Source organism: Callionymus lyra, chromosome 14, assembly GCF_982586985.1.
Source record: "Callionymus lyra chromosome 14, fCalLyr1.hap1.1, whole genome shotgun sequence".
NCBI lineage: Eukaryota > Metazoa > Chordata > Actinopteri > Syngnathiformes > Callionymidae > Callionymus > Callionymus lyra.
In genome coordinates, this window is record NC_141831.1 from 14,819,545 (window position 1) to 14,847,397 (window position 27,853).

The 27,853-nt window shown below is 37.1% G+C and overlaps 5 protein-coding genes across 7 annotated transcripts; 4 read left to right on the forward strand and 1 right to left on the reverse strand.

Moving 5' to 3' along the window:
* The first annotated feature begins 323 nt into the window (after positions 1–323).
* On the forward strand, positions 324–2,313 carry LOC148066087 (barrier-to-autointegration factor). Its single transcript, XM_087807166.1, has 3 exons — positions 324–442; positions 1,433–1,594; positions 2,067–2,313. Exons 2-3 carry the CDS (start codon positions 1,469–1,471, stop codon positions 2,211–2,213), a joined length of 273 nt encoding a protein of 90 aa, XP_087663292.1. The 5' UTR covers positions 324–442; positions 1,433–1,468; the 3' UTR covers positions 2,214–2,313.
* A 1,332-nt stretch (positions 2,314–3,645) lies between these two features.
* LOC148066088 (barrier-to-autointegration factor-like) lies at positions 3,646–4,570 on the forward strand. The gene is made up of 2 exons (XM_087808269.1): positions 3,646–3,789; positions 4,023–4,570. Exons 1-2 carry the CDS (start codon positions 3,664–3,666, stop codon positions 4,167–4,169), a joined length of 273 nt encoding a protein of 90 aa, XP_087664395.1. The 5' UTR covers positions 3,646–3,663; the 3' UTR covers positions 4,170–4,570.
* A 339-nt stretch (positions 4,571–4,909) lies between these two features.
* LOC148066089 (uncharacterized) lies at positions 4,910–10,069 on the forward strand. The gene is made up of 6 exons (XM_087808270.1): positions 4,910–4,985; positions 5,278–5,421; positions 5,826–5,968; positions 7,426–7,552; positions 8,177–8,319; positions 9,758–10,069. The coding sequence occupies exons 2-6, from the start codon at positions 5,314–5,316 to the stop codon at positions 9,936–9,938; spliced, it is 702 nt and encodes a 233-aa protein (XP_087664396.1). The 5' UTR covers positions 4,910–4,985; positions 5,278–5,313; the 3' UTR covers positions 9,939–10,069.
* Positions 10,070–13,311: 3,242 nt separating this feature from the next.
* LOC148066090 (uncharacterized) lies at positions 13,312–22,075 on the forward strand. Of its 2 annotated transcripts, none has more exons than XM_087808273.1 (8): positions 13,312–13,534; positions 13,819–13,968; positions 14,503–14,645; positions 16,006–16,135; positions 16,733–16,872; positions 19,800–19,920; positions 20,206–20,348; positions 21,759–22,075. In XM_087808273.1, the coding sequence occupies exons 2-8, from the start codon at positions 13,855–13,857 to the stop codon at positions 21,916–21,918; spliced, it is 951 nt and encodes a 316-aa protein (XP_087664399.1). In that variant the 5' UTR covers positions 13,312–13,534; positions 13,819–13,854; the 3' UTR covers positions 21,919–22,075. The 2 variants fall into 2 exon arrangements, with proteins under 2 accessions (XP_087664399.1, XP_087664400.1); XM_087808274.1 differs by having other exon boundaries at positions 13,316–13,534; positions 19,800–19,893; positions 21,759–22,073.
* Positions 22,076–23,644: 1,569 nt separating this feature from the next.
* gng3 (guanine nucleotide binding protein (G protein), gamma 3) lies at positions 23,645–27,224 on the reverse strand. Of its 2 annotated transcripts, XM_087808276.1 has the most exons (4): positions 27,200–27,224; positions 26,335–26,630; positions 25,814–25,913; positions 23,645–24,665 (listed from the first exon to the last, which is right to left on the reverse strand). In XM_087808276.1, the coding sequence occupies exons 3-4, from the start codon at positions 25,910–25,912 to the stop codon at positions 24,537–24,539; spliced, it is 228 nt and encodes a 75-aa protein (XP_087664402.1). In that variant the 5' UTR covers position 25,913; positions 26,335–26,630; positions 27,200–27,224; the 3' UTR covers positions 23,645–24,536. The 2 variants fall into 2 exon arrangements, with proteins under 2 accessions (XP_087664402.1, XP_087664401.1); XM_087808275.1 differs by lacking the exon at positions 27,200–27,224 and having other exon boundaries at positions 26,335–26,717.
* Positions 27,225–27,853: the final 629 nt, after the last annotated feature.

Genomic DNA, 27,853 nt, shown 5'->3' on the forward strand with positions numbered 1-27,853 from the left:
TTTTTCAATTTGTTTTTCTTCTAAGAATGAATGAAAAGTGTAATTTCTGAGTTTTATCTGGTCCTACATCTCTAGCCTTCTCCAACTGTACACTTTAAAAGGTAGACTTAATGTTTTTTTAACGAGTGCTGTATACATTAAATAAAAAAAAAATGAACAGAAATGTTTAAATAATTTAACTATTACACCACTTGACTAAAATAAGGCAGTATTTGAGATTTTTTTTAAAGGCGGACACAGATAAATGTTCTGTAAGATTTGACATTTCCCGAAGGACTCGTAATGAAACTTCCCTGGCTATGGAACATCCAGCCACTAGGTGGCAGATGAGCGTGCAACTATTCTATTAGACGTCAATAAATATCCGAAGAAGAAGCAGGTAGCCATAGCATTGTTGTAACGTTGTAAACCTCACCGGGTTGATACTGCTCGACGGAACACAGTAAGTTTATAGTACAATAAATACTCCCTTCGGTATGAGCCTTTCTGTTTTTTGGGTGTAGGTTTAAAACAAAGTCGCCTTAAAAACGAAAGTGTTGAGCCAAGTTGTGTAGTTCATATTGTTTTCCGTGTAACTCTAAACTAATATGTGTGTTAGCGAGTTAACCTCCTTTAATACAAATCTACCCACAGACCTAAACACGCCATGGTTAGGAATAAATGTTCGCTGCTTTACAGTTCGTACATATTCGAAGTTAGCAAGGGTAGCAAAGTGGGCTAAACTTGCCCCGTTTGCCCGCGCAATTTAACAGCTGCCATGCTAGGACACAACTGTTTTGTTTATAGCGATAAATATCGTCCATACAACAATATATCAGTCCACAACCAACCGTAAATTGACATTAAAACAAGTCTGCGTTGATCTAATCCTGGATGCGGAAACGCATGACGTGACCCGTTGACTTTATATTTTGGGCACAGATAGTACTTTCGATTCACCATAAACTCTTCTATCGTTAATGTCTGCTTGATCTGGTGACTGTTTAGGATTCAGAATGGTTTTGTCACATTGATGGCTGAGATTTGTGTCTTTCACGTACGTTTATCTGTCCTTTAATCCAAAGTAATTTCGTGTTTTTTATTTGTTATCGTATATTGAAAGGAAAGCTCCATTTTACTAAACAAATCTCCGTGCACCTAAACATAAACATATTTTGGTTGTATTGTATGTGAACAGTTACCCTGAGGTAATAAAAACCTTCAAATGATAATTGATCATGTAAACTCTAAAAGTTGTAGTTTATAATCACAGCTGCCCTATAAGTGTTTCAGGCTTATCCAACTTGTAAGTGTTAATGTACAGTACGTGTATAAAATGTGTACATCAGAATGTCAGCCAAACTGTCACCAAAGAACCATTTAAACAGGTCGTATAACATGTACTCGAATTTACGCGTCATTGTAACGTTTGTTCCGTTTTTTTTCTTTTCAGTTTTATCTTAAACTTGGATGATCATTACACCCAGCCATGTCGTCAACATCACAGAAACATAGAAACTTTGTGGCAGAGCCCATGGGAGAGAAGTCTGTGAATGCTCTCGCTGGCATCGGGGATGTTCTCGGCAAACGATTGGAGTCCAAAGGTTTTGACAAGGTACCTACTTTCAGTATTGGTCGTTGTATTGCTTAAAGGTGCAGCAGTCAACATTTTTAAATAGTTATGTGAAGTAGGTTATTCCTTTTTCTTTTTTTTTATTAGTGCTGAAGGGATTACTGGAGTACTTAAAATGTAAAAGTTTTTTTTTTTTTTTTTTTGTGCTGAGTTGAAAGTAGTTGGAGCGACCGTGGGTGACTTCAATAAAATCAAAAGCGACAAGACTGTAAGAATGATGAATCTTGATCATTTCTAACAAACAACCGTCTGCCGCTACAACTGGACATGTAGATGACTCTGATCAGAACTGATTGAAAGTGTTCAAGTCCCGGGACAGAACTCTCTGTTGGCAGAGAACCAATAAATAAGCATTAAAAACTCCTACATCTCAACTCAAAGATAATATCTAACATACTGACAAACTATATTTGTCACACCACCTGAACTTTGTTATTCTTTTTGTCGTATGCAGGCGTACGTCGTTCTCGGGCAGTTTCTAGTGCTGAAGAAGGACGAAGAACTCTTCCGGGACTGGATAAAGGACATCAGTGGAGCCAACAGTAAACAACAGCAAGACTGCTACACTTGTCTTAAAGAGTGGTGTGACGCCTTCTTGTGAAGTGCTTTTTATTTTTGTAGATGTCGATTGATCGTTACCATTTTGAATCATTCAATAAAATGCAGTTTTAACTGTCTGTTCACATGGACAAACACACCAATACTTGTTTTGTTACTTTCTTAAGATCTGGGTGCGACGTTTTCTACAACACACTTGTATGTCTGGATGTTCCTCTTGCTGATGCCAGACCAGCTTGACGACTACACAGTATCGTGATACAATGTCTTTATTCTAAAAAAGCCACTAGATGAGTTTTAAAATAAGCCAGGATTCATTGAATAAGTAGGCCAGAGCAAAAATATTACAAAGTGCATAGTCATCAACCCATTAATAGTAAACTGAGAGAACTGAAATCGCTCAACTGATACATAAACGATATCATATATAACTATATCATACATTTACGAAGACACTCCGAGACTCTTTTGCAGCACAACTTTCGCTTTTTCTAAAATGATTCGGTCGCGTTCTCTTTTGCCCCCTCTAACACTGCCCTGCTCTCTTGTCTTGTGCTCACTCTGCATTTCTTTACGAATCCTAAAAAACGCCATCCATGGAACTGGTCAGCTGGTCTTGACCTAATTGACCAAGTTAACCTAGTACTGGGTAAGTGGTTCCCTTTTGTGGTGATGGAATGTTTGTGCCTAAATGCATGTGTAGGATCATGCGTGTGGGGAAAACTACATGACTTAATTAATCATAACTGGTTCTCTGGAGCTTTCACTTTCCTGTTGTTTCACACTCGGAACCTAACAATGGTATGTTATGATAACATTGGTTCTACAAAAGCTGTTAAACCCCGACGAGTTTTTCTATTGTTTAAAAGACAAGACATGACCTTGAGCGTTAACCCGTAGCCAAGTTTACCTAGAGGGCGAAGCACCATGAAGTAGAACTACCTGTTCTCTGTGAAGGAAGGTGTCATGCTGAACATACTTTTGTCTTTGAGTCGGTGCCTTTTTTCCATCTCACTTTAGTGTTGTTTTTTAAAATCCTGACATGAAAGGAAAACTGGATTTACTAACCAGATGAGGTCATTGCATCCAAGCACAATAAAGGTCAGATTCAACACAAAATATACTTAAATAATTGAAAATGAGGAGAATGGTAGTTTTGCAAATGCATGGTTATACTGAGGTAATTCTAAATAGTCAATGTCTTCATCGAACCTACAACTGATCATTTATAAATTACTTTAAAAGTTGTAGTTTAAATTTGTTTAAACACATCTACTACCTCATAAACTTTTCTTTAAAGCAAATATCTGGTGAAGATATTGTCTAACCTTTTTAGGTTTATTCTGTACATTTTTAAAATGTATGTATTTTTATTTTAGCATCATATTGTCAACTAATTTCTACACCTTGTAGCTCATTAGTATAAGTATTACTCATTGCATTGCTTCTTCCGTTCTTGCAGTTTTCATTTTGGTACACTTTGATGAGTATTCATGACGTCCACATCGCAAAAACATAGTAACTTTGTGGCTGAGCCCATGGGAGTGAAGTCTGTGAAAGAACTGGCAGGCATCGGGGATGTCCTCGGAAAACGATTGGAGTCCAGAGGTTTTGACAAGGTGCCTACTACAATATTGGTCATTGTTTTGTTTAAAAGTGCAGAGGGAATATTTCTGAATAGTTGTAACAGGTGTAAATAATTTAATTAAGTAATTAAGTAAAGGTAAACAATTTCCTGAAGGAGACCTCCTGAGGGATCAATAAAGTTCTACCTAACCTAAAGATCTAAAGTATATCACTTAAGATATTCGCTACTCCACTTCAATTGTGTTGTTCTTTTTGTGGTCTGCAGGCGTACGTCGTCCTCGGGCAGTTCCTAGTGCTGAAGAAGGACGAGGAACTTTTCCAGGAGTGGCTGAAAGACATCAGTGGAGCCAACAGTAAACAACAACTAGACTGCTACACTTGTCTTAAAGAGTGGTGCAACGCTTTCTTGTGAAGTCCTTTCAATCAAGCCTTTCATCTGAACACGTTCCTCTCATTCTTGTGGAGCTTCTATCGGTTCAATCATCCAGAGGAGTCGACGGGATTAGAAAGTTGGTGGTTTGAAACCAGCAGCAGACGAGGACGCGTCTTAGAATGTTGCTGCCATACAACCAAGCATTTCCATGATGGAGAAACTTCTATTTTCACTTCTAGGTCATTTTTTTCTTCCCAACAAAACTGCAGATTCGCAGATCATCAAATGACACAATTGGAAAAATAATTTCAAACATGTCACAGAGCTGCGGATGAAACATGTCTTAACACTTGATAATCAACTCAAAGATAACAAAGAATTCATCTGGAACTTTCTCTCATTTTACATTATAATTGCTGTTTATTTCTGCCTGATAAATAAAAAAAAAAATACTTCTTCTTCACACATAAGATGTTGTTCATGGATAAAGATGATTCACTTTTATAACCCCTTGAATGTCTTTTAGGGTGTGTTTGTGCTAAAAAATGTATTAGTTCAGTTTTCCAATTGAGTGGAAGGTTTATATCAATCTTGTGAAGTGAATATGTGGGATGTGGTTTTGTAGAATCGTACACCGTCATCAAATGTTCTCACATTGTTCCAGATTCCCATCACGTAAGCCAACATAAAAAAACAACAAAAGTAAACTTGTTTAAGGGTGTGGCAACTTTTTTTTTTCATTTGGACACCAATAAATACCAAAGAAGCACATAGTCAAAGCATCCTTATAGGTGGAAGAAGCAGAGATCTTTGTCTTCTCAAGCTCACCGAGAGGATATTGCTCAACGGAACAGGGTACGTTCATTTTAAGTTTGATTTTTTTGGGGGCAGCATTGAAGAGTTCATTCATCTTAAAAGACAGAGTCTTTAAATCTATACTTGGAGAGAAATTTGTAAAGAGTATCAAGTCTTTAAGCCTCGATTAATATGCATTCATTTTGTTAAATGTGTGTTTGTTCATTTTAGTAATATGATGTCAGCCAAACTGTACACCTGATGGATCATAAAATAAACATTTACATAAGTCATATAACATGTACTTTACTCAACTTTACAGGTCACTGTAACGTTTGTTCCTTTTTTGCAGTTTTATCTTAAACTTGGACGATCACCAAACCCAGCCATGTCAAGAAAACTTATAAAAGATTTGGACAGAGAGCAGCCTGTGAATGTTCTCCCTGGCATCGGGGATGCCCTCTCTTACCGATTGAGGGAAGCAGGTTTTGAGACGGTACCTACTTGCATTATTGGTCATTGTAATAGTTATGTGTAGTAGGTTATTTATTTTTGCTGAAGTGCTGAATAGATTACTTAAGTACCTAAAATGTAAAAGGTTTTGTTGTACATTCAGCTGTAGCTGAGTTTAAAGTAGTTGGAGCGACCGTGGGTAACTTCAATAAAATCAAAAGCAACTAGACTATGAATGATGAATCTTGATCATTTCTAACAACCGTCTGCTTCTACAACTGGACACGTAGACGACTCGGATCAAAACTGATTGTTATAAAGTGTTCAGACAGAACTCTGTGTTGGCAGAGAACCGATATGTAATGCACAGCACTCAAGATAAAAGGCATATCACAAACTATATTCGTCACACCACCTGAACTGTGTTGTTCTTTTTCTCGTCTGCAGGTGGGAAAGGTTTTCATAAAGTTTGAAAAGCTCGGGAGGGATGAGCAGAAATTCAAGGAGTGGCTGAAAGACACGTGTGACGCCAACAGTAAACAACAGCAAGCTTGCTACGATTATCTTATGGATGTGAGAGAGAAGACCAGGTAAGTAACTAATTAAGTAAGTAAGTAATATTTGTAGAGCACTATTCTAGACCAGGCTCACCAAGCGCTTACACAATTAAAATATATATATACCCGATAAAATATATGCTTGAAAGGTCAAGACACCATCGAGACAAACACAGGAGTCTCAGAGAATAATGAAAAAGCCTGCAAGAATAAAAGCGTCTTAAGATGTTTCTTGAAGGAGTCAGTAGACTCTATTAAAAGAGTCAAACATGACATCTATCTTTTAGCATTAATTTAAGTATGGTGTATACATGTATAACAATTTAAATCAAACACCATCAAGCGCAAAGAGAGAGGAAGATCGTTCCAAAGCTTAGGAGCAACAGTCTGGAAGGATTTCTCTCCTCTGGTCCTGAACCGTGTTCAGGAACCATCAGTAGATTCTGATCCACAGACCTCAGAGCCCGAGCTGGGGTGTAAGGCTGGATCAGATCACTGATATAAGGAGGAGTCTGAACATGAATAGATCTGAAAGTAAGAACCAGAATTTTAAAGTTGATCCTGAAAGAAACAGGAAGCCAGTGGAGAGATTTAAGGATCGGAGAAATGTGAGTTCTTCTACCAGAGCAAGTCAGAATTCTCGCTGAGTTTTGTATTAACTGCAGGCGAGACAGAGATTTTTCTCTGGAGCAACAAGATGCACTAAATCTCAATTTAGTCTTCTTTCAAGTTTCAGAAAATCTTAACAAGCTCCAATATAATTCTCAGAGTTTTTCAACTTTTGTGTCTCTTTGTGATCTTAGGCAGAGAAATAATAAAACACTAACACTACACATACTAACTAAAAAGCAATCTTAGGAAGAAAATGATCAAGTAAATGTATTCTCTCACTAAAAATGTAGCTGTATACACTCACAGTTTATAGATTCTGCATCTTTGTTTTCTTTGACGACAACAAGCTGCCTTTGTCGACTGTTAAACCTCTAGAGTATGATGCAGCACCAATATCAGCACTTTATTGGAAGAGAGAGCATCAATCACAAGTGCTGCATCGTCATTGGTTAATTCACTACCGACCCGTGAGTTTCTACTCGAAAGTTTAGAAACCCTTTTAATTTAATGAAATCGTCGACGGGAGAAATGTAGACAAATGTTTCAAGAGTTACTGACTTCTTCAAGAAACATCTTTAGACTTTTTTATTAGATCACGCTTTTCCCTGATTGTCTGGGACCATGTGTTTGTTTTATATGTCTTGGACTTTTAATTATTATTATTTGAACTGTCTATTGTTTCTGATTGTTAAAACGCTTTGTGACCCTGGTCGTGTAAGGCGCTTTACAAATATTATTTTCTTTCTTTCTTTCTTTCTTTCTTTCTTTCTTTCTTTCTTTCTTTCTTTCTTTCTTTCTTTCTTTCTTTCTTTCTTTCTTTCTTTCTTTACTACTCTTTTCTACTTACTTACTTACTAACTTACTTACTTACTTACCAGTGATGCAGTGAACCTCTGCGCGCCTCCAGACGACCTGCCTCCAGACGACCCGCCTCCAGGCGCCGCCCCTTGTGGAGTTGTCATTAACGTTACCTCCACCGATGCTACGCTGAAATCCCAACATGAGGTAAAGGAGCGCCCTGTAATCATTGAGGCAAGGATGGAGCAATTAAATCTGAAAAAGTGAATTCCACAACTGACCGAGTCAGAGAGTGAAGGTCATTATATCTCCACTCTTGGTCAGTCTGAGGGTTTCTAAGTGGTGTTATCAGCAAGCTGTTAAGATGGTATCTGCAGCCGCCTGTCGTCAAATGAATCCAGAAAATAAAATGCAACTACTGGATACTTTTATTCTCTACATGTTCGAATCAAACACACTTATTGCAAAAAAGAAATTTAAAGTTTAACTTTAAACGCCATCATTTGTAAACGCGCATGCTCTAATATATCACGCATTTTTAAAATCATTTTTAATCAATTAAAAATATATGAGCTCATCCAGAAGCCAACCATCACACACAGTACCAGCTTGAAGTCTTTTTCCCAACCATGCTGTTCAGAGAATATATGAATCATGCGTTGAACCAGACCACCTCGCCACAATATTGGTCGCATTTGCGCATCACATATGAGCTGCACATTAATTGAGTGGAAACTTTTACGGTTCTCATAAACATACTCATTATGATGGCGTAATTTCAGACACGCAGGAGTTTTAATTACAGATGGTTGTTCTTTTTGTCATCTGCAGGCGTACATCGTTCTTGGGAAGTTTCTAGAGCTGAACATGGATGAAAAACGTTTCCAGGAGTGGCTGAAAGACACCTGTGGAGCCAACAGTGAACAACAGAATGCCTACTACACTCGTGTTAAAGAGTGGGGTAACAGATTCATGTAAGTAAGAAGGTAATATTTGTAGAGTGCTTTACTAGATCAGGGTCACAAAGCGCTTAAACAATTAAAACAAAACCCAAGGTGTAGTGATATTAGTGATGTTAGTCACAAATAAACAAGCGTGGAATATCCGTGTAGGAGCTTTATAAACACACGTCTTTAGCCGTAGCTTCGGACCAAGAACAACACAACACACGTCACTTGCAATGTATCCATGCGCCGTGCGCTATAGAAAACATAGTCCCTTAACACCACACTAGGAACCATCAGTAGATTCTGATCCACAGACCTCAGAGCCCGAGCTGGGGTGTAAGGCTGGATCAGATCAGTGATGTAAGGAGGAGCCTGACCATGAATAGATCTGAAAGTAAGAACCAGAATTTTAAAGTTGATCCTGAGAGAAACTGGCAGCCAGTGGAGAGTTTCAATATCCGAGAAATGTGAGTTCTTCTACTAGAGCGGGTCAGAATTCTCGCTGCAGAGTTTTGTATTAACTGCAGGAGAGACAGCTGCTTCTTGTTTAGACACGAAAATAAACTGTTACAATAGTCCAGACGAGAAGATACAAACGCATGGATTATAAACTCCAGATCATGCTGTGACATAATTTTTCTAAATTAAGAGATTTTTCTCAGTTGAAGGAAACAGTTTCTGGTCAGTTTCTGCAGTTTTGTACTAGATACATGTCTTTGTCAAATACAACACCCAGGTTTCTTAGGCTCAGTTTGACAGATTGACCTAACCCGGAGCAAAACCTTCAGGTAATTGAAATGAAAAAAAAATGAGGCTCAACAAAACTGAAAAAGAAGCTGTTTTCTGTGTTTACAAAGTTAACTAAAATAAAGTAAACTTAGGAAGAAAATGATCAAGTAAATGTATTCTCTCACTAAAAATGTAGCTGTATACACTCACAGTTTATAGATTCTGCATCTTTGATTTCTTTGTACATTGACGACAACGAGATGCCTTTGTCGCAAAGACTGTTAAACCTCTAGAGTATGATGCAGCACCAATATCAGCATGTTATTGGAAGAGAGAGCATCAATCACAAGTGCTGCATCGTCATTGGTTAATTCACTACCGACCCGTGAGTTTCTACTTGAAAGTTTAGAAACCCTTTTGATTTAATGAAATCGTCGACGAGAGCAATGTAGACAAATGTTTCAAGAGGGTAAAATATACTGACTCCTTCAAGAAACATCTTTAGACTTTTATTAGATCACGCTTTTCCCTGATTGTCTGGGACCATGTGTTTGTTTTATATGTCTTGGACTTTTATTTATTATTATTTATTTGAACTGTCTATTGTTTCTGATTGTTAAATCGCTTTGTGACCCTGGTCGTGTAAGGCGCTTTACAAATATTCTTTATTTAATTTCTTTCTTACTTACTTACCTACTTACTTAGTTACGTACTTACTTATTTATTTACTTGCCAGTGCTGAAGAGTATCGCCGCGCTATTCCAGGCGACGCCGCTCGTGGAGAAGTCCCTCCGCCTGGCAGTACCCTCGCCGATGCTATGCTGGAATTCAAACGTGAAATGGAGTCCGTTGAAAACCTTGAGGCAAAGATGAAGAAACTAAATCTGAAAAAGTGTGTGAAAAAATTCCACGACTGAATTCTCTGAGTCAGAGAGTGAAGGTCATTATATCTCCGCTCTTGGTCAGTCTGATGGTTTCTCAGCGGTCTCATCAGCAAGCTGTTAAGTTGGTATCTGCAGCAGCTGTCATAAAATAAAATCATAAAATAAAATGCATCTACTGGATACTTTTATTCTCTACATGTTCGAATCAAACACACTCATTGCAAAAAAGAAATTTAAAGTTTAACTTTAAACACCATCATTTGTAAACGCACACGCTCTAAACGCATTTTAAAAATCATTTTGAATCAATTAAAAATATATGAGCTCACCCAGAAGCCAACCATCATGCACATTAATTGAGTGGAAACTTTTACGGTTCACATAAACATACTCATTATATGATTCCGTAATTTTGTCCGAGTTTTAATTAATGTTGACAGTCAATGTGTCTCTAATAAACACTTCTCAACATGGCCACTGAGTGGTCAAACCAGTGGATCCGGGAGCACTTTTCCCTTAGCCAATCCTTTTTTTTTGAATATCAATACTTTTGACAACCCTTCCAACAACATAGTTACCTAACAACCGCAGCCTGTTTTGGCAGATTGGGATCAGCAAAGACTGCCACCAGCGCCAAAGAACCAGAGCCCGACTAGAACGTCTGAACATGAGACTTCTTCAAGCTCATCTGCAGATACTTTAATCATCGAGCGTTGATCCAATTCCAGAACGTGGAGAACCATGTCTCAGTTTGCCTGAATCAATAGAAAAAATAGTGGAGAAGAAGGCCAAACTACAGGATGTGCTGTGTGGTATAAGTAAGTACAATTTGTTTCTCTGGTGCAATTAATAGTTCCTTTAATACTGTTCCTTTTTTTCCTAAGGTACCCAATTACTATTCCATATTGTTCACACAATCACTGTAAAATGAGTTATAATGCAAATAATGTGGGCGATAATCAAGTGTCTTTATTTGTGCAAAATGAAATTGTAGTTATTTTTAATATCGATATTTGCAAAGTTCTACTCCGGAGCTCAGTTGGATCGAATAAGTAGTAGAGCCTGATGTCATCAGCAACAATGTGGCAAGAAACATCAGGAACTTTAACACAGACCCAGATAGTCCCAGTTCATCCCTCAGTCTTCTCAGCAGGATCTGGTGATCAACTGTATCAAAGGCTGAGGACAGATCCAAGAGAACCAGAACAGTGGATTTACCCGAATCAGGTATCATGATGGACACTCTGACGTGTGAAGTCCTTTCAATCAAACCTTTCATCTGAACACGTTCCTCTCATTCTTGTGGAGCTTCAATCGGTTCAATCATCCAGAGGAGTCGACGGGATTAGATAGTTGGTGGTTTGAAACCAGCAGCAGACGAGGACGCGTCTTAGAATGTTGCTGCCATACAACCAAGCATTTTCATGATGGAGAAACTTTTATTTTCACTGCTAGGTCATTTTTTTTCTTCCCAAAAAAACTGCAGATTCGCAGATCATCAAATGACACAATCGGAAAAATCAAAAAACATGTCACAGAGCTGCGGATGAAACATGTCTTAACACTTGATAATCAACTCAAAGATAACAAAGAATTCATCTGGAACTTTCTCTGATTTTACATTATAATTGCTGTTTTTCTGCCTGATAAATAAAAAAAAGACTTCTTATTCACACGTAAGATGTTGTTCATGGATAAAGATTATTCACTTTTATCACCCCTTGAATGTCTTTTAGGGTGTGTTTGTGCTAATAAATATATTAGTTCAGTTTTCCAACTGAGTGGAAGGTTTATATCAATCTTGTGAAGTGAATATGTGGGATGTGGTTTGGCAGAATCGTACACGTCATCAAATGTTCTCACATTGTTCAAGATTCCTAACACGTAAGCCAACTTAAAAAAAACAACAACAAGCTACTTTTATAAGGATCGAGTTCAAAAGATCTACCTTCATCAAACTTGCTCAACGTAAGTAAGTACATACTTCACTCAGATGACTTGCACTGAATGAAATGAATGGACTGATAATCAGTCATGGAAGGATGTGTGGATTTAATCATCTTCATATAAATACTGACTTACATATATAACTAGATTCAAATAGTTCAGTCCGTGAAGAGCATATTTCCTCATAAGAAGATACTTTTCCTCTGAGAGTAACTTCCAAAAATGTACATGAGACCTGGTGTTAAGCTCAGTGTCAGCCTGTGTGAAATCTCATCCTCCACTGCAGACAAGTTCAGACTCATATGTACTAAGAATTGCATTGATTTCCTTCTAAAAATTAGTATTTTTTTTAAAATGAATTCGAACCCAAATGGTGCACAAAAAATATTCAGATGTAAGAATCTGTGCTTGACACGAATTCAAGCCCTTTTCCTTTGTTCATCAAAATCAACAAAGAATTCAGACGGGTTCATCCCTTTCCATGCCTCCATTTTAATATGTCGATCATATTTAAATGAAGAGCAAGACTCAGACCCTGCAGAAAAACATTTAGGCATTACATTTTTTCAGGTGGGCAAACTTTTCAACCTAAAAACGTATTGGCTTCAGGCTGAACAATGGCTCTGGGTCGACTCGCACAGTACATAGAAATAATTCTCCCATTACAAAAAAGTGACGGTTGATCCCAAAATCTAAAAAAAAACAACAACAAAGTTTAGTGCTGTGTCCATGTATTAAACTAAAGCACCATACAGCTTCACTTCTACTAAAAACATAAGCACTGAAGTCAACCTGAACACTGGATTGAACCATCAAATAAGTTTTCATCTTATTGAACAAAATCATGTTAGGTGTGATGTGTGATCTGTTTGATTACTTGATGAAGCCCAGTTGCTGAAAAATAGTTTTTTTTCAAGGTCACCAAATGACCAACATCACAATACAGGCTCATTCTACAAGAGCCTTGTTTTTAAAAGGTACAATAAAAACAATACTGAACTTTCACCGAGCCCAAGTATAAGGCAGGTGTCTTGGTGAGTTCAAGTGAAGGCTTTATCTGCAGCTACTCTCTCAATTTGAATGTTCACTCCAGGGTTCAGGTTGACTTCAGTGCTTGTGTTTTCAGTAGACATGGATGGCGCTGCTTCCTGCTCGCTCTCCTTGTTACTTTTTCTTGTCAGGGTATTACGGATGTCCATACTAATAATTAAAACCAATGACTGACTCTATAAGCAACTGTAACCATTAATGTAAAATGATAACAATAACTGTAGTGGAACCTAATGACCACTTGGGTGCGCTGTTCTCTGGACATTGATGGATGTGTGTTGACAGATCGGAGAAGATCATAAACGAACATATTTTGAATCCCGGATTGTTGTTGTGTGTTGTCACATGGAAATAACTAAAGAGTTGAGCTACAACATTGTACATTTACATCACCTGTAATAGGCCAGCGCTTTAGCTTCGTTCGACAGGGCAGAGGGTTGACCTCTAATGTAAAAAAAATCTACCTTCCTGCCAGGGCGGGCACGCTGGGTTTGGGTGTGGCAATTATTTTTTTTCATTTGGACACTAATAAATACCGAAGAAGCACATAGTCAAAGCATCCTTATAGGTGGAAGAAGCAGAGATCTTTGTCTTCTCAAGCTCACCGGGAGGATATTGCTCAAAAGAACAGGGTAAGTTCATTTTAAGTTTGATTTTTGTTTGGGCAGCATTGAAGAGTTCATTCATCTTAAAAGACAAGAGCCTTTAAATCTATTCTTGGAGAGAAATTTGTAAAGAGTATCAAGTCTTTAAGCCTCGATTAATATGCATTCATTTTGTTAAATGTGTGTTTGTTCATTTTAGTAATATGATGTCAGCCAAACTGTACACCTGATGGATCATAAATGAACTCATATAACATGTTCTTTACTTAAGTTCACAGGTCATTGTAATGTTTTCTCCGTTTGTTTTGCAGTTTTATCTTAAACTTGGATCATCACTACACCCAGCCATGCCAAAACATGATGACTTTGTGGCAGAGCCCATGGGCGATAAGTCTGTGAAAGCTCTCGCTGGCATCGGGGATGCACTCGGCAAACGATTGGAGTCCAAAGGTTTTGACAAGGTACCTACTTTCAGTATTGGTCATTGTATTGCTCAAAGGTGTAGCGGTCAACATTTTTAAATAGTTATGTGTAGTTGGTTATTAATTTATATTATTTCTAAATAGATTACTAAAGAACTTATAATGTAAAAGGTTTGTTGTGCATTCAGCTGTAGCTGAGTTTAAATTAGTTGGAGCTACCAAAGGTGACTTCACTAAAATCAAAGACTGTAAGTAAGTAAATAATTTGTATTTATAGAGCGCTTTTCCAGACCAGGGTCACAAAGCGCTTAAACAGTCAAAACAATACTCAATAAAATATATACTTTAAAGGTATGAATGATGAATCTTGATCATTTCTAACAAACAACCGTCTGCTGCTACAACTGGACACGTCGAAGACTCTGATCAGAACTGATGAAAGTGTTCAAGTCCCAGGACAGAACTCTCTGTGTTGGCAGAGAACCAATATGTAATGCACTCAAGATAAAAGGTATATTACAAACTATATTTGTCACACCACCTGAACTGTGTTGTTCTTTTTGTCATCTGCAGGCGTACAAACTTTTCTGGAAGTTTCTACAGCTTAAGGCGGATCAGAAAGCTTTCAAGGGCTGGCTGAAAAAAGAAATTAACGCCAACGATCTACAGAGTCAGGGCGTCTACTCTTGTCTTAAAGAGTGCTATGAAAACTTCAAGTAAGTAAGATGGTTATATTTGTAGAGTGCTTTACAAGATCAGGGTCACAATGCGCTTAAACAATTAAAACAATACCCAAGGAACCATCAGTAGATTCTGATCCACAGACCTCAGAGCCCGAGCTGGGGTGTAAGGCTGGATCAGATCAGTGATGTAAGGAGGAGTCTGACCATGAATAGATCTGAAAGTAAGAACCAGAATTTTAAAGTTGATCCTGAAAGAAACTGGCAGCCAGTGGAGAATTTTAAATATCCGAGAAATGTGAGTTCTTCTACTAGAGCGGGTCAGAATTCTCGCTGCAGAGTTTTGTATTAACTGCAGACGAGACAGATCCTTCTTGTTTAGTCACGAAAATAAACTGTTGCAATAGTCCAGACGAGAAGAAACAACTCAGCTTTTTCTCTGGAGCAACAAGATGCACTAAATCTCAATTTAGTCACCTTTCAAGTTTCAGAAGATCTTAACAAGCTCCAATATAATTCTCAGAGTTTCTCAACTTTTGTGGCTCTTTGTGATCTTAGGCAGAGAAATAAGAGATTTCTCTCCATAAACATATATGTATATATATATATATATATATATATATAAATATATATATATATATATATAAAATTAATTAAATATAAAACCATTTCATTATTGGGGTATTATAAGATAATATAGTTAATGAAAACGAAATAATATAAAATTTAAACTGAAATGAAAAAAAAATGAGGCTCAACAAAACTGAAAAAGAAGTTGTTTTCTGTGTTTACAGAGCTAACTAAAATAAAGTAAACTTAGGAAGAAAATGATAAAATAAATGTATTCTTTCACTAAAAATGTAGCTGTATACACTCACAGTTTATAGATTCTGCATCTTTGTTTTCTTTTTACATCGACGACAATGAGCTGCCTTTGGCGCAAAGACTGTTAAACATCTAGAGTATGATGCAGCACCAATATCAGCATGTTATTGGAAGAGAGAGCATCAATCACAAGTGCTGCATCGTCATTGGTTAATTCACTACCGACCCGTGAGTTTCTACTTGAAAGTTTAGAAACCCTTTTGATTTAATGAACTCGTCGACGGGAGAAATGTAGACAAATGTTTCAAGAGGGTAAAAAATACTGACTCCTTCAAGAAACATCTTTAGACTTTTATTAGATCACGCTTTTCCCTGATTGTCTGGGACCATGTGTTTGTTTTATATGTCTTGGACTTTTAATTATTATTATTTATTTTAACTGTCTATTGTTTCTGATTGTTAAAGCGCTTTGTGACCCTGGTTGTGTAAGGCGCTTTACAAATATTCTTTATTTACTTTCTTACTTTCTTTCTTACTTACTTACTAACTTACTTACTTATTTACTTACCAGGGATAAAAAGTTCATCCTCAAGCTTCCAAACAACGCACCTGGTGGAGGAGTCCCTCCGCCTGGCTGTACCTCCACTGATGCTACGAAGAAATCCAAAAATGAAGAAAAGGAGCGCCCTGAAAACATTGAGGCAAGGATGGAGCAATTAAATCTGAATTAGTGAATTCCACAGCTTACCGAGTCAGAGAGTGAAGGTCATTATATCTCCACTCTTGGTCAGTCTGATGGTTTCTAAGCGGTGTTATCAGCAAGCTGTTAAGATGGTATCTGCAGCCGCCTGTCGTCAAATGAAACCAGAACATAAAATGCAACTACTGGATACTTTTATTCTCTACATGTTTGAATCAAACACACTTATTGCAAAAAAGAAATTTACATTTAACTTTAAACGCCATCATTTGTAAACGCGCACGCTCTAATATATCACGCATTTTAAAATCATTTTGAATCAATTAAAAATATATGAGATCACCCAGAAGCCAACCATCACACACAGTACCAGCTTGAAGTCTGTTTCCCAACCATGCTGTTCAGAGAATATATGAATCATGCGTTGAACCAGACCACCTCGCCACAATATTGGTCGCATTTGCGCATCACATATGAGCTGCACATTAATTGAGTGGAAACTTTTACGGTTCTCATAAACATACCTATTATATGATGCCGTAATTTCAGACACGCAGGAGTTTTAATTACAGATGGTTGTTCTTTTTGTCATCTGCAGACGTACATCGTTCTCTTGCAGTATCTAGAGCCGAAGATGGATGAAAAACGTTTGAGGGACTGGAGAGAAATCAGTGGAGCCGACGGTAAACAACAGGATGCCGACTACACTGCTCTTAAAGAGTGCTGTCACAGATTAATGTAAGTAAGCAGGTAATATTCGTAGAGCGCTTTACTAGACCAGGGTCATAAAGCGCTTAAAAAATTAAAACAATACCCAAGGAAGCATCAGTAGATTCTGATCCACAGACCTCAGAGCCCGAGCTGGGGTGTAAGGCTGGATCAGATCAGTGATGTAAGGAGGAGTCTGACCATGAATAGATCTGAAAGTAAGAACCAGAATTTTAAAGTTGATCCTGAAAGAAACTGGCAGCCAGTGGAGAATTTTAAATATCCGAGAAATGTGAGTTCTTCTACTAGAGCGGGTCAGAATTCTCGCTGCAGAGTTTTGTATTAACTGCAGGCGAGACAGATCCTTCTTGTTTAGACACGAAAATAAACTGTTACAATAGTCCAGACGAGAAGAAACAAACGCATGGATTATAAACTCCAGATCATGCTGTGACATTATTTGCCTAAATTAAGAGATTTTTCTCAGTTGAAGGAAACAGTTTCTGCAGTTTTGTACTAGATACATGTCTTTGTCAAATACAACACCCAGGTTTCTTAGGCTCAGTTTGACAGACTGACCTAACCCAGAGGAAAAGCAAATTCAAAAAGAGGTCTCAAAAATGTTTCATTTACTTCTCCTAGACAACTATGAGATCTGTGTGATGCCAAACTGAGACTAAGGTTTATGTCTCCTGTGCCTCATCTTTTTCTCTGGAGCAACAAGATGCACTAAATCTCAATTTAGTCTCCTTTCAAGTTTCAGAAGATTTGAACAAGCTCCAATATAATTCTCAGAGTTGCTCAACTTTTGTGGCTCTTTGTGAGAAATAGGCAGAGAAATAAGAGAGTTCTCTCCATAAACATATATATATATATATATATATATATATATATATATATATATATATATATACTGTATATATATGACAGACAATAATGAAATGGTTTTATATTTAATTAATTTTATATATATATATATATATATATATATATATATATATATATATAAAATTAATTAAATATATATATATATATATATATATATATATATATATATATAAAAATTAATTAAATATAAAACCATTTCATTATTGGGGTATTATAAGATTAATATAGTTAATGAAAACTAAATATTATGATATTGAAATAATGAAGGAGTAAAAAATACCTTCAGTTAACTGAAATGAAAAATAACAATGAGGCTCAACAAAACTGAAAAAGAAGCTGTTTTCTATGTTTACAAAGCTAACTAAAGTTAACTTAGGAAGAAAATGATCAAGTAAATGTATTCTCTCAATAAAAATGTAGCTGTATACACTCACAGTTTATAGATTCTGCATCTTTGTTTTCTTTTTACATCGAGGAAAACAAGCTGCCTTTGGCGCAAAGACTGTTAAACCTCTAGAGCAGGGGTCGGGAACCTATGGCTCGCGAGCCAGGTGTGGCTCTTTTGATGATTGCATTTGGCTCGCAGATTTCGGCTTTTCAGATAAAACATAAAATATTATCACTTGTTTCAGGGGTGGGCAATACGTCGATCACGATCGACCGGTCGATTGCGAAGCTGTTGCGAGTAGATCGCGTGATTTAATAAAATATGATATAAGAAAATAGTAAAGAGAGCTCTGATTGGCTGCTGTGCATGTCAATCAAATGGTTATTGTGCCGATTGGTTGAAAATTTGATTGACATGCACAGCAGCCAATCAGAGCTCCTGCCTCTTCCACTGAACGCACGGAAAATATCATATGAATCGAGAATAAAGAGCAAAACGTGCGACAGTCATTTTACGCAATTCAGAAAAACGATATAGAATTATAAGCTTGTTTTTTAAAAATAATATATCGAACAAAATAATGCGCGTTTGATCGCTTCAGGTTCTTCTCTACGAGAGTCACAGAAACATGACGTCAGGTTTCAATGAAAGCGCAACAAATGCTGGTTTTCCTTTTGTGATCGCGGTCCTTAAAACACACTTGCATTAATACACCATCACATGATGACTATTTGTAAATTACCTTTATCTCACGAATGTAATAAGAATACGCAGAAACACAAACACGTTACACAGGTGCAGGTGAGACACACATTCTAATGACGTCAGAGACGATCAGACAAAGCGATGATGATGTGAAGTTACTGATGAACAGTTTTATTCTCGTTAAACTTCATCTGAAATTTAATTAATCCACTTGTGTGATTCATATCAGACATGTTTAAAATTAACAAATATAAACTGTTAGTTTGAATTCATGTTTTCATTTGTTTTTGTTTTTTCATGATCACAGAAATGGAGAAATTTTAGTCTTGTGCTTCATTTAGATATGATGGACATATTGAAATGGAGGCATGGAAAGGGATGAACCCGTCTGAATTCTTTGTTGATTTTGATGAACAAAGGAAAAGGGCTTGAATTCGTGTCAAGCACAGATTCTTACATCTGAATATTATTTATATGGCTCTCACTGAAATCAATTTCCAAATATTTTGCTTTCATGGCTCTCTGAGTCAAAAAGGTTCCCGACCCCTGCTCTAGAGTATGATGCAGCACCAATATCAGCATGTTATTGGAAGAGAGAGCATCAATCACAAATGCTGCATCGTCATTGGTTAATTCACTACCGACCCGTGAGTTTGTACTCGAAAGTTTAGAAACCCTTTTGATTTAATGATATCGTCGACGAGAGCAATGCAGACAAATGATTCAAGAGGGTAAAATATACTGACTCCTTCAAGAAACATCTTTAGACTTTTTTATTTGTTCATGCTTTTCCCTGATTGTCTGGGACCATGTGTTTGTTTTATATGTCTTGGACTTTTAATTATTATTATTTATTTTAACTGTCTATTGTTTCTGATTGTTAAAGCACTTTGTGACCCTGGTCGTGTAAGGCGCTTTACAAATATTCTTTATTTACTTTCTTACTTTCTTTCTTACTTACTTACTTACTTACCAGTGCTGAAGTGAACCTCTGCGCTACTCCAGGCGATGGACCTCCAGACGACCCTGACCGTACCTCCACCGATGCTACGCTGAAATCCCAACATGAGGTAAAGGAGCGCCCTGAAAACATTGAGGCAAGGATGGGGCAATTAAATCTGAATCAGTGAATTCCACAGCTGACCGAGTCAGAGAGTGAAGGTCATTATATCTCAACTCTTGGTCAGTCTGATGGTTTCTAAGCGGTGTTATCAGCGAGCTGTTAAGTTGGTATCTGCAGCCGCCTGTCGTCAAATGAAACCAGAAAATAAAATGCAGTGGAAACTTTTACGGTTCTCATAAACATACTCATTATATGATGGCGTAATTTCAGACACGCAGGAGTTTTAATTACAGATGGTTGTTCTTTTTGTCATCTGCAGGCGTACATGTTTCTTGGGAAGTTTCTAGAGCTGAACATGGATGAAAAACGTTTCAAGAAGTGGCTGAAAGTCACCCGTGGAGCCGAGAGTGAACAACGGCATGCCTACTACACTTGTGTTAAAGCGTGGTGTGACAAATTCATGTAAGTAAGAAGGTAATATTTGTAGAGTGCTTTACTAGATCAGGGTCACAAAGCGCTTAAACAATTAAAACAATACCCAAGGTGTAGTGATATTAGTGATGTTAGTCACAAATAAACAAGCGTGGAATATCCGTGTAGGAGCTTTATAAACACACGTCTTTAGCCGTAGCTTCGGACCAAGAACAACACAACACACGTCACTTGCGATGTATCCATGCGCCGTGCGCTTTAGAAAACATAGTCCCTTAACACCACACTAGGAACCATCAGTAGATTCTGATCCACAGACCTCAGAGCCCGAGCTTGGGTGTAAGGCTGGATCAGATCAGTGATGTAAGGAGGAGTCTGACCATGAATAGATCTGAAAGTAAGAACCAGAATTTTAAAGTTGATCCTGAGAGAAACTGGCAGCCAGTGGAGAGTTTCAATATCCGAGAAATGTGAGTTCTTCTACCAGAGCGGGTCAGAATTCTCGCTGCAGAGTTTTGTATTAACTGCAGGTGAGACAGCTGCTTCTTGTTTAGACACGAAAATAAACTGTTACAATAGTCCAGACGAGAAGATACAAACGCATGGATTATAAACTCCAGATCATGCTGTGACATCATTTTTCTAAATTAAGAGATTTTTCTCAGTTGAAGGAAACAGTTTCTGCAGTTTTGTACTAGATACATGTCTTTGTCAAATACAACACCCAGGTTTCTTAGGCTCAGTTTGACAGATTGACCTAACCCGGAGCAAAACCTTCAGGTAACTGAAATGAAAAAACAAAACTGAAAAAGAAGCTGTATTCTGTGTTTACAAAGTTAACTAAAATAAAGTAAACGTAGGAAGAAAATGATCAAGTAAATGTATTCTCTCACTAAAAATGTAGCTGTATACACTCACAGTTTATAGATTCTGCATCTTTGTTTTCTTTGTACATTGACGACAACGAGATGCCTTTGTCGACTGTTAAACCTCTAGAGTATGATGCAGCACCAATATCAGCATGTTATTGGACGAGAGAGCATCAATCACAAGTGCTGCATCGTCATTGGTTAATTCACTACCGACCAGTGAGTTTCCACTCAAAGTTTGGAAACCCTTTTGATTTAATGAAATTGTCGACGAGAGCAATGTAGACAAATGTTTCAAGAGGGTAAAATATACTGACTCCTTCAAGAAACATCTTTAGACTTTTTTATTTGTTCACACTTTTCCCTGATTGTCTGGGACCATGTGTTTGTTTTATATGTCTTGGACTTTTATTTATTATTATTTATTTGAACTGTCTATTGTTTCTGATTGTTAAATCGCTTTGTGACCCTGGTCGTGTAAGGCGCTTTACAAATATACTTTATTTAATTTCTTTCTTACTTACTTACCTACTTACTTAGTTACGTACTTACTTATTTATTTACTTGCCAGTGCTGAAGAGTACCGCCGCGCTATTCCAGGCGACGCCGCTCGTGGAGAAGTCCCTCCGCCTGGCAGTACCCTCGCCGATGCTATGCTGAAATTCAAACGTAAAATGGAGTCCGTTGAAAACCTCAAGGCAGAGATGGAGAATCTAAATCTGAATCAGTGAATTCCACGACTGACCGAGTCAGAGAGTGAAGGTCATTATATCTCCACTCTTGGTCAGTCTGAGGTTTTCTAAGCGGTCTCATCAGCAAGCTGTTAAGATGTATCTGCAGCAGCTGTCATAAAATAAAATCATAAAATAAAATGCAACTACTGGATACTTTTATTCTCTACATGTTCGAATCAAACACACTCATTGCAAAAAAGAAATTTAAAGTTTAACTTTAAACACCATCATTTGTAAACGCACACGCTCTAAACGCATTTTAGAAATCATTTTGAATCAATTAAAAATATATGAGCTCACCCGGAAGCCAACCATCATGCACAGTACCAGCTTACAAGTACAAGTCTTTTTCTCAACCATGCTGTTCAGAGAATATATGAATCATGCGTTGAACCAGACCACCTCGCCACAATATTGGTCGCATTTGCGCATCACATATGAGCTGCACATTAATTGAGTGGAAACTTTTACGGTTCACATTAACATACTCATTATATGATGGCGTAATTTTGTGGGAGTTTTAATTAATGATGAAGGTTGACAGTCAATGTGTCTCTAATAAACACTTCTCAACATGGCCACTGAGTGGTCAAACCAGCGGATCCGGGAGCACTTTTCCCTTAGCCAATCCTTTTTTTTGAATATCAATACTTTTGACAACCCTACCAACAACATAGTAACCTAACAACCGGGTGTTGTATTTGATAAAGACATGTCTCTTGTTCAACACTGCAGAAAACTGACCAGAAACTGTTTCCTTCAACTGAGAAAAATCTCTAAACTTAGGAAAATGTTGTCACAACATGATCTGGAGCAAGACGTTTCTATTTGTTCAGGCTTTTCCTTGAATTTCTCGAACTCCTGTGTTGTTCTTGGTGTTGTCTTGATCTTTGAAGTATGTACTGTTTTGAGTATTGTTTTGATTGTTAAAGCGCTTTGTGACCCTGGTCTCGAAAAGCGCTATATAAATAAATATTACTTACTTACTTACTTACTTACAACCGCAGCCTGTTTTGGCAGATTGGGATCAGCAAAGACTGCCACCAGCGCTCAGTTTGCCTGAATCAATAGAAAAAATAGTGGAGAAAAAGGCCAAACTACAGGATGTGCTGTGTGGTATAAGTAAGTACAATTTGTTTCTCTGGTGCAATTAATAGTTCCTTTAATACTGTTCCTTTTTTTCCTAAGGTACCCAATTACTATTCCATATTGTTCACACAATCACTGTAAAATGAGTTATAATGCAAATAATGTGGGCGATAATCAAGTGTCTTTATTTGTGCAAAATGAAATTGTAGTTATTTTTAATATCGATATTTGCAAAGTTCTACTCCGGGGCTCAGTTGGATCGAATGAGCAGTAGAGCTGGATTTCATCAGCAAAAATGTGGCAAGAAACATCAGGAACTTTAACACAGACCCAGATAGTCCCAGTTCATCCTTCAGTCTTCTCAGCAGGATCTGGTGATCAACTGTATCAAAGGCTGAGGACAGATCCAAGAGAACCAGAACAGTGGATTTACCCGAATCAGGTATCATGATGGACACTCTGATGTGTGAAGTCCTTTCAATCAAACCTTTCATCTGAACACGTTCCTCTCATTCTTGTGGAGCTTCAATCGGTTCAATCATCCAGTGGAGTCGACGGGATTAGATAGTTGGTGGTTTGAAACCAGCAGCAGACGAGGACGCGTCTTAGAACGTTGCTGCCATACAACCAAGCATTTTCATGATGGAGAAACTTTTATTTTCACTTCTAGGTCATTTTTTTTCTTCTCAACAAAACTGCAGATTCGCAGATCATCAAATGACACAATCGGAAAAATCATTTCAAACATGTCACAGAGCTGCGGATGAAACATGTCTTAACACTTGATAATCAACTCAAAGATAACAAAGAATTCATCTGGAACTTTCTCTGATTTTACATTATAATTGCTGTTTTTCTGCCTGATAAATAAAAAAAAGACTTCTTATTCACACGTAAGATGTTGTTCATGGATACATATTATTCACTTTTATAACCCCTTGAATGTCTTTTAGGGTGTGTTTGTGCTAATAAATATATAAAATATGAGCGAGCAGAAGCAGAATTCCACAGTAGAACCTAAGCATGCAGATATTCCTGCACTAGAGTTTCATCAAACTGAGAAGAATGAATTTTTAACTGCTCAGGAAGTTCACAAGTAAAGGCCAGTAAACACTGAGAACCGAAATATAGACAATGTTGATTCAACAGATGGATTCTAGGACTTGTTTTGATAGCTATATCGTAAATATCTGAATAAAAGCACACAGTAACTGTCAGGTAGCACCATTATAATCCAAATATCTAATGTTTAAACCTCCAAATAATCCCAATCTGAAGGCTGTTTTTGCCATTTTTCTTATAGTGATTCATACAAGCAAAACTGTGTCTCCTACTCAAGTGTTGGCTTCAATCCCTACATTTCCTGTAGTTTTGAGTAATAAACAAAAGTCCTTGTTCAGTATTAGATGATTCATTATTTCAAGGTTTGGACGATCAGCAGCTTTTCTGCCGATGGTCCAGGAACACTTGATGTCAGAATTGAGCGGGAAGTGCTCGTTGTCGTCACAACAATCCCTGAACGACCCTCAAAGCAAAGTGCAGAAGAACTTCTTCTCCCTGTAGGGGTTCTCTGAAATGGGCACAGGGGTGATCAGGGGGTCGTCGCAGGCGTGTGCGTCGCAGTAGGCCATTAGGTCAGCGGCTGCCTTCGATACCTGCGGGCGGGGAGTCACAGAGGTCACTTTAGAGACGGCATCGCTTGGAAGTAAATTAATAATTCATGTTAATTTAGGACAGAAAATAGAAGCTGTTACGCTTTCAGCATTTTTTATTTTCTGTCCCCCCTTTATTTATCAATACATTTACATTTCCTAGAGGTTTTAAGAATTCTTTCCGTCTGGTCCTGGATCTGACCCCGGGGTAACACCTGGACAAACCTGAGAGAATCATTCATGATCCCACAGTTCCAGGATTGACCTGGATAAAGTGAAGCCCCGGGGCCACATGGACTATTTTTTATGTGTCCTCGAAGGTCAGAGTAAAACTTCTATATGTTTTCACTAAATTTTCTACTAACTTTTTTAGATTTGTATTAGTATTTATTACTTTAATAAGTTGTTAAACCCTTGTTTATTTCCTTTTCAATTCTTCTTTGGCATTTGTCATTTTTGTTGACTAAAAAATTAACAATATTATTGAACCTGGTATATACTTTTTATATTTGTATTTTCTTAGTGATATCAGTAAATCAATTCTAGTTATATATATCTATATATATATAGATATATATATAATGTGTGTGTTTGTTTTCATTTATTTGTATTTGTATGTATGTATATCAGTAATAAATAATAAAATAATTGATTTAATTATTGATATATTTTAAGGGTGCATTTGGTTTCTTATATTGGATTTAAAATTTCCAATTTACCTGCAATACAACACTGGCAATACAAGTTTGTGATTATGATATAATACAAACATTTTCAATATAAATACATTAGTAAAATAGTGCATTTTTTTATTATGAATTCAAAAGGCAACAAAAAAATGATAAATTTAGAAAATGTATTTTGGTATTATTTGAATTACAATATTAAATTCTATGTTAAAAAATAAATTATTTATTTAATTCAATTAAAATCAATTATTAAAAAAATATTTAATCATTATAATTCACAACAATTTCAACCTTTGACATGTTAAATATAACCATTTAATAAAGTGTTTTGCACTGATATACCTTCGTACGATACAGATCTTTCTTTTTGTAATCATTTTCGTGTTGCATCATTTTGTGATAGTGTCTTCTTGAAGAGAGCACGACTCAGGTGAGTCTCAGTTGACCCTCTGCTCGTCTCACCTTTATCCTGCAAAAACTAGCCTCGATTTTCAGTTGCTCCACGAGCTTCCTGGCCTGTCCGACACTCATGGTGCTGTTCACTGGGGTGTCTCCTTTCATGCTGCCGAGAAAAACATTTTTGATAAACGACAACAACAAATATATATATATATATATATATATATATATATATATATATATATATATATATATGCAATTAGTCCAACCTCCTTTCCAAAACACCATTAGTGTCAGTCAAGTCATCAACAATGAAAATATATTTATATATCAAACAAATATAATGCCTCATGAGGTCATTACAAGCTAATAATAAAATGAGCACTGATAACTGATGCTATCTTTTGGAGAATGGATGAAAAATGAACCCGATGAATAACACAAATGTTAACGTGTGCAGCATAACAATCTAAAGACAAAATCAGTATGAGACACATAAAACATTAAGTAAATCTATTCCTCTTTCTAGACCTTTCCCCATTGTGTTCTCGTCCTCCCTTCATCCACCGCCCACCTCTCCTTACCCTTTTTAGTGTTCCTCTTTATGTGCTCCCTTCCCTCCTCTTCCCTCGCTTCTTTTTTTTCCTTTTGATCTGAGCGTCCCTTTTCCTGCTCGGTGTGGTACCAGAGACGCCGGACCCCACCCCTCACACAGCAGCCTGGATCCGGCTCTTCTCAACACCGGAGCACTGCAATTCTGCCACAGTAAGCTAGGGGGGTTCTGTCGGATGGGCTGGGATGCCCCCCCTCTGCAGAGATGGTACCTGCCAGACGAGGAGGAGGAGAGTCGACCAGCAGTGGCATCTGGAACCTACCAAATCTCAAATAGGAGAAAAAAGAGAAGGACCAATTAAAATGGGATCTACAATCCTAGCATCAACGCCTATATCTGTGTTCGATTCAATGTTCATTCAGGATGAATTCCAAAAACGGTTTTCCTCTTAGAGAAATAATTTCCTTCCATCTGCTGATGATCCTCCTCTGTTGCTATGGCGACTGCTGCAGTCTCGTTTACATCACACATCACTACACGTTTTGACTATTTTATATTTACACATGTATGTACGTAAAGGTACGTTTGCAAAGGGTGATAAAAGAAAAACACACCTAAATATATATATTTAAAATATAACCGTTGTGTCGGAAGCCCTTATATCAAAGGTTCAACACTAGCATTAAGAGAAGTATCGGTGCGTGTTTTCTTTGTCGCAGCGTTCTATTAAAATCACAGCGTCTGAACATGCCTCTAAAAAAACAACAAACGTACTAGATTGGTTTTAGAGTACTGTTCAAGCCATAAGTCATACAAAACTATTATTTTCATCGCAATTCAAAACAGCCCAACAACCAATTTCGCCGTAAAGAAAAGGAGGATAGCTCTCTTTATACCTGATTTATCTTTGGCAGCTTGACGAAGGCTTCGACTTTCGTCCACTTCGCAGCCACCGTCCACGTCTGGTGACGTAAATCTCTTTAAAAAAATATTCTTTAAAAATGTAATTCATTTATTAAATTATTTTTATTCAAACACAAATTATAAATTATAAATACAGACATTCAAGACAAAAAATCAAACTCGAAACTAATGTATATACAACGCTAGGGCTTTCTTAGTATTTTATTTTTTTTATTTTTTTGCTTTTAATGAAAGTAAAACCAGGTTTGATTGCTCTATACTTGCATTCAAGGAGGAAACATCTACAACGGACGACAAATAGATCAAGCGAGATTATTTTTACTTCATTTTAATGCCTGAGAATATAAAGGCAAACATGTGACGTATCTACAAGTGAACCTTGAAATAGTTTCATCTTGTTTATTACCAGATTTCAAAGTTTTTAAAAGGATGAGAAATATCTTTAAAAAAGAAAAAAAAGATTATAAATACTAATTATAACTAATGGTAACTAATCAGTAAAATATATATTAATGTATAAGTATTAGGTGTTTTTCTGGAAATTAAATCTTGTTCACCATAACCACACCCGCTAAGCTTCCACCTCCAAGGGACTCGGGAAACCTGGGGCGTGATTTCAGCTGGCT

Excerpts from the sequence above, each read along its gene's own strand:
- LOC148066087 (XM_087807166.1), top strand. The coding sequence starts at position 1,469 with ATGTCGTCAACATCACAGAAACATAGAAACTTTGTGGCAGAGCCCATG. Across the intron at positions 1,595-2,066 it reads AGTCCAAAGGTTTTGACAAG|GCGTACGTCGTTCTCGGGCA; the intron begins GTACCTACTTTC and ends TGTCGTATGCAG.
- LOC148066088 (XM_087808269.1), top strand. The coding sequence starts at position 3,664 with ATGACGTCCACATCGCAAAAACATAGTAACTTTGTGGCTGAGCCCATG. Across the intron at positions 3,790-4,022 it reads AGTCCAGAGGTTTTGACAAG|GCGTACGTCGTCCTCGGGCA; the intron begins GTGCCTACTACA and ends TGTGGTCTGCAG.
- LOC148066089 (XM_087808270.1), top strand. The coding sequence starts at position 5,314 with ATGTCAAGAAAACTTATAAAAGATTTGGACAGAGAGCAGCCTGTGAAT. Across the intron at positions 5,969-7,425 it reads GATGTGAGAGAGAAGACCAG|TGATGCAGTGAACCTCTGCG; the intron begins GTAAGTAACTAA and ends CTTACTTACCAG. Across the intron at positions 7,553-8,176 it reads CGCTGAAATCCCAACATGAG|GCGTACATCGTTCTTGGGAA; the intron begins GTAAAGGAGCGC and ends TGTCATCTGCAG.
- LOC148066090 (XM_087808273.1), top strand. The coding sequence starts at position 13,855 with ATGCCAAAACATGATGACTTTGTGGCAGAGCCCATGGGCGATAAGTCT. Across the intron at positions 14,646-16,005 it reads GAGTGCTATGAAAACTTCAA|GGATAAAAAGTTCATCCTCA; the intron begins GTAAGTAAGATG and ends TTTACTTACCAG. Across the intron at positions 16,873-19,799 it reads GAGTGCTGTCACAGATTAAT|TGCTGAAGTGAACCTCTGCG; the intron begins GTAAGTAAGCAG and ends CTTACTTACCAG.
- gng3 (XM_087808276.1), bottom strand. The coding sequence starts at position 25,912 with ATGAAAGGAGACACCCCAGTGAACAGCACCATGAGTGTCGGACAGGCC. Across the intron at positions 24,666-25,813 it reads CTAGTTTTTGCAGGATAAAG|GTATCGAAGGCAGCCGCTGA; the intron begins GTGAGACGAGCA and ends CCCCGCCCGCAG.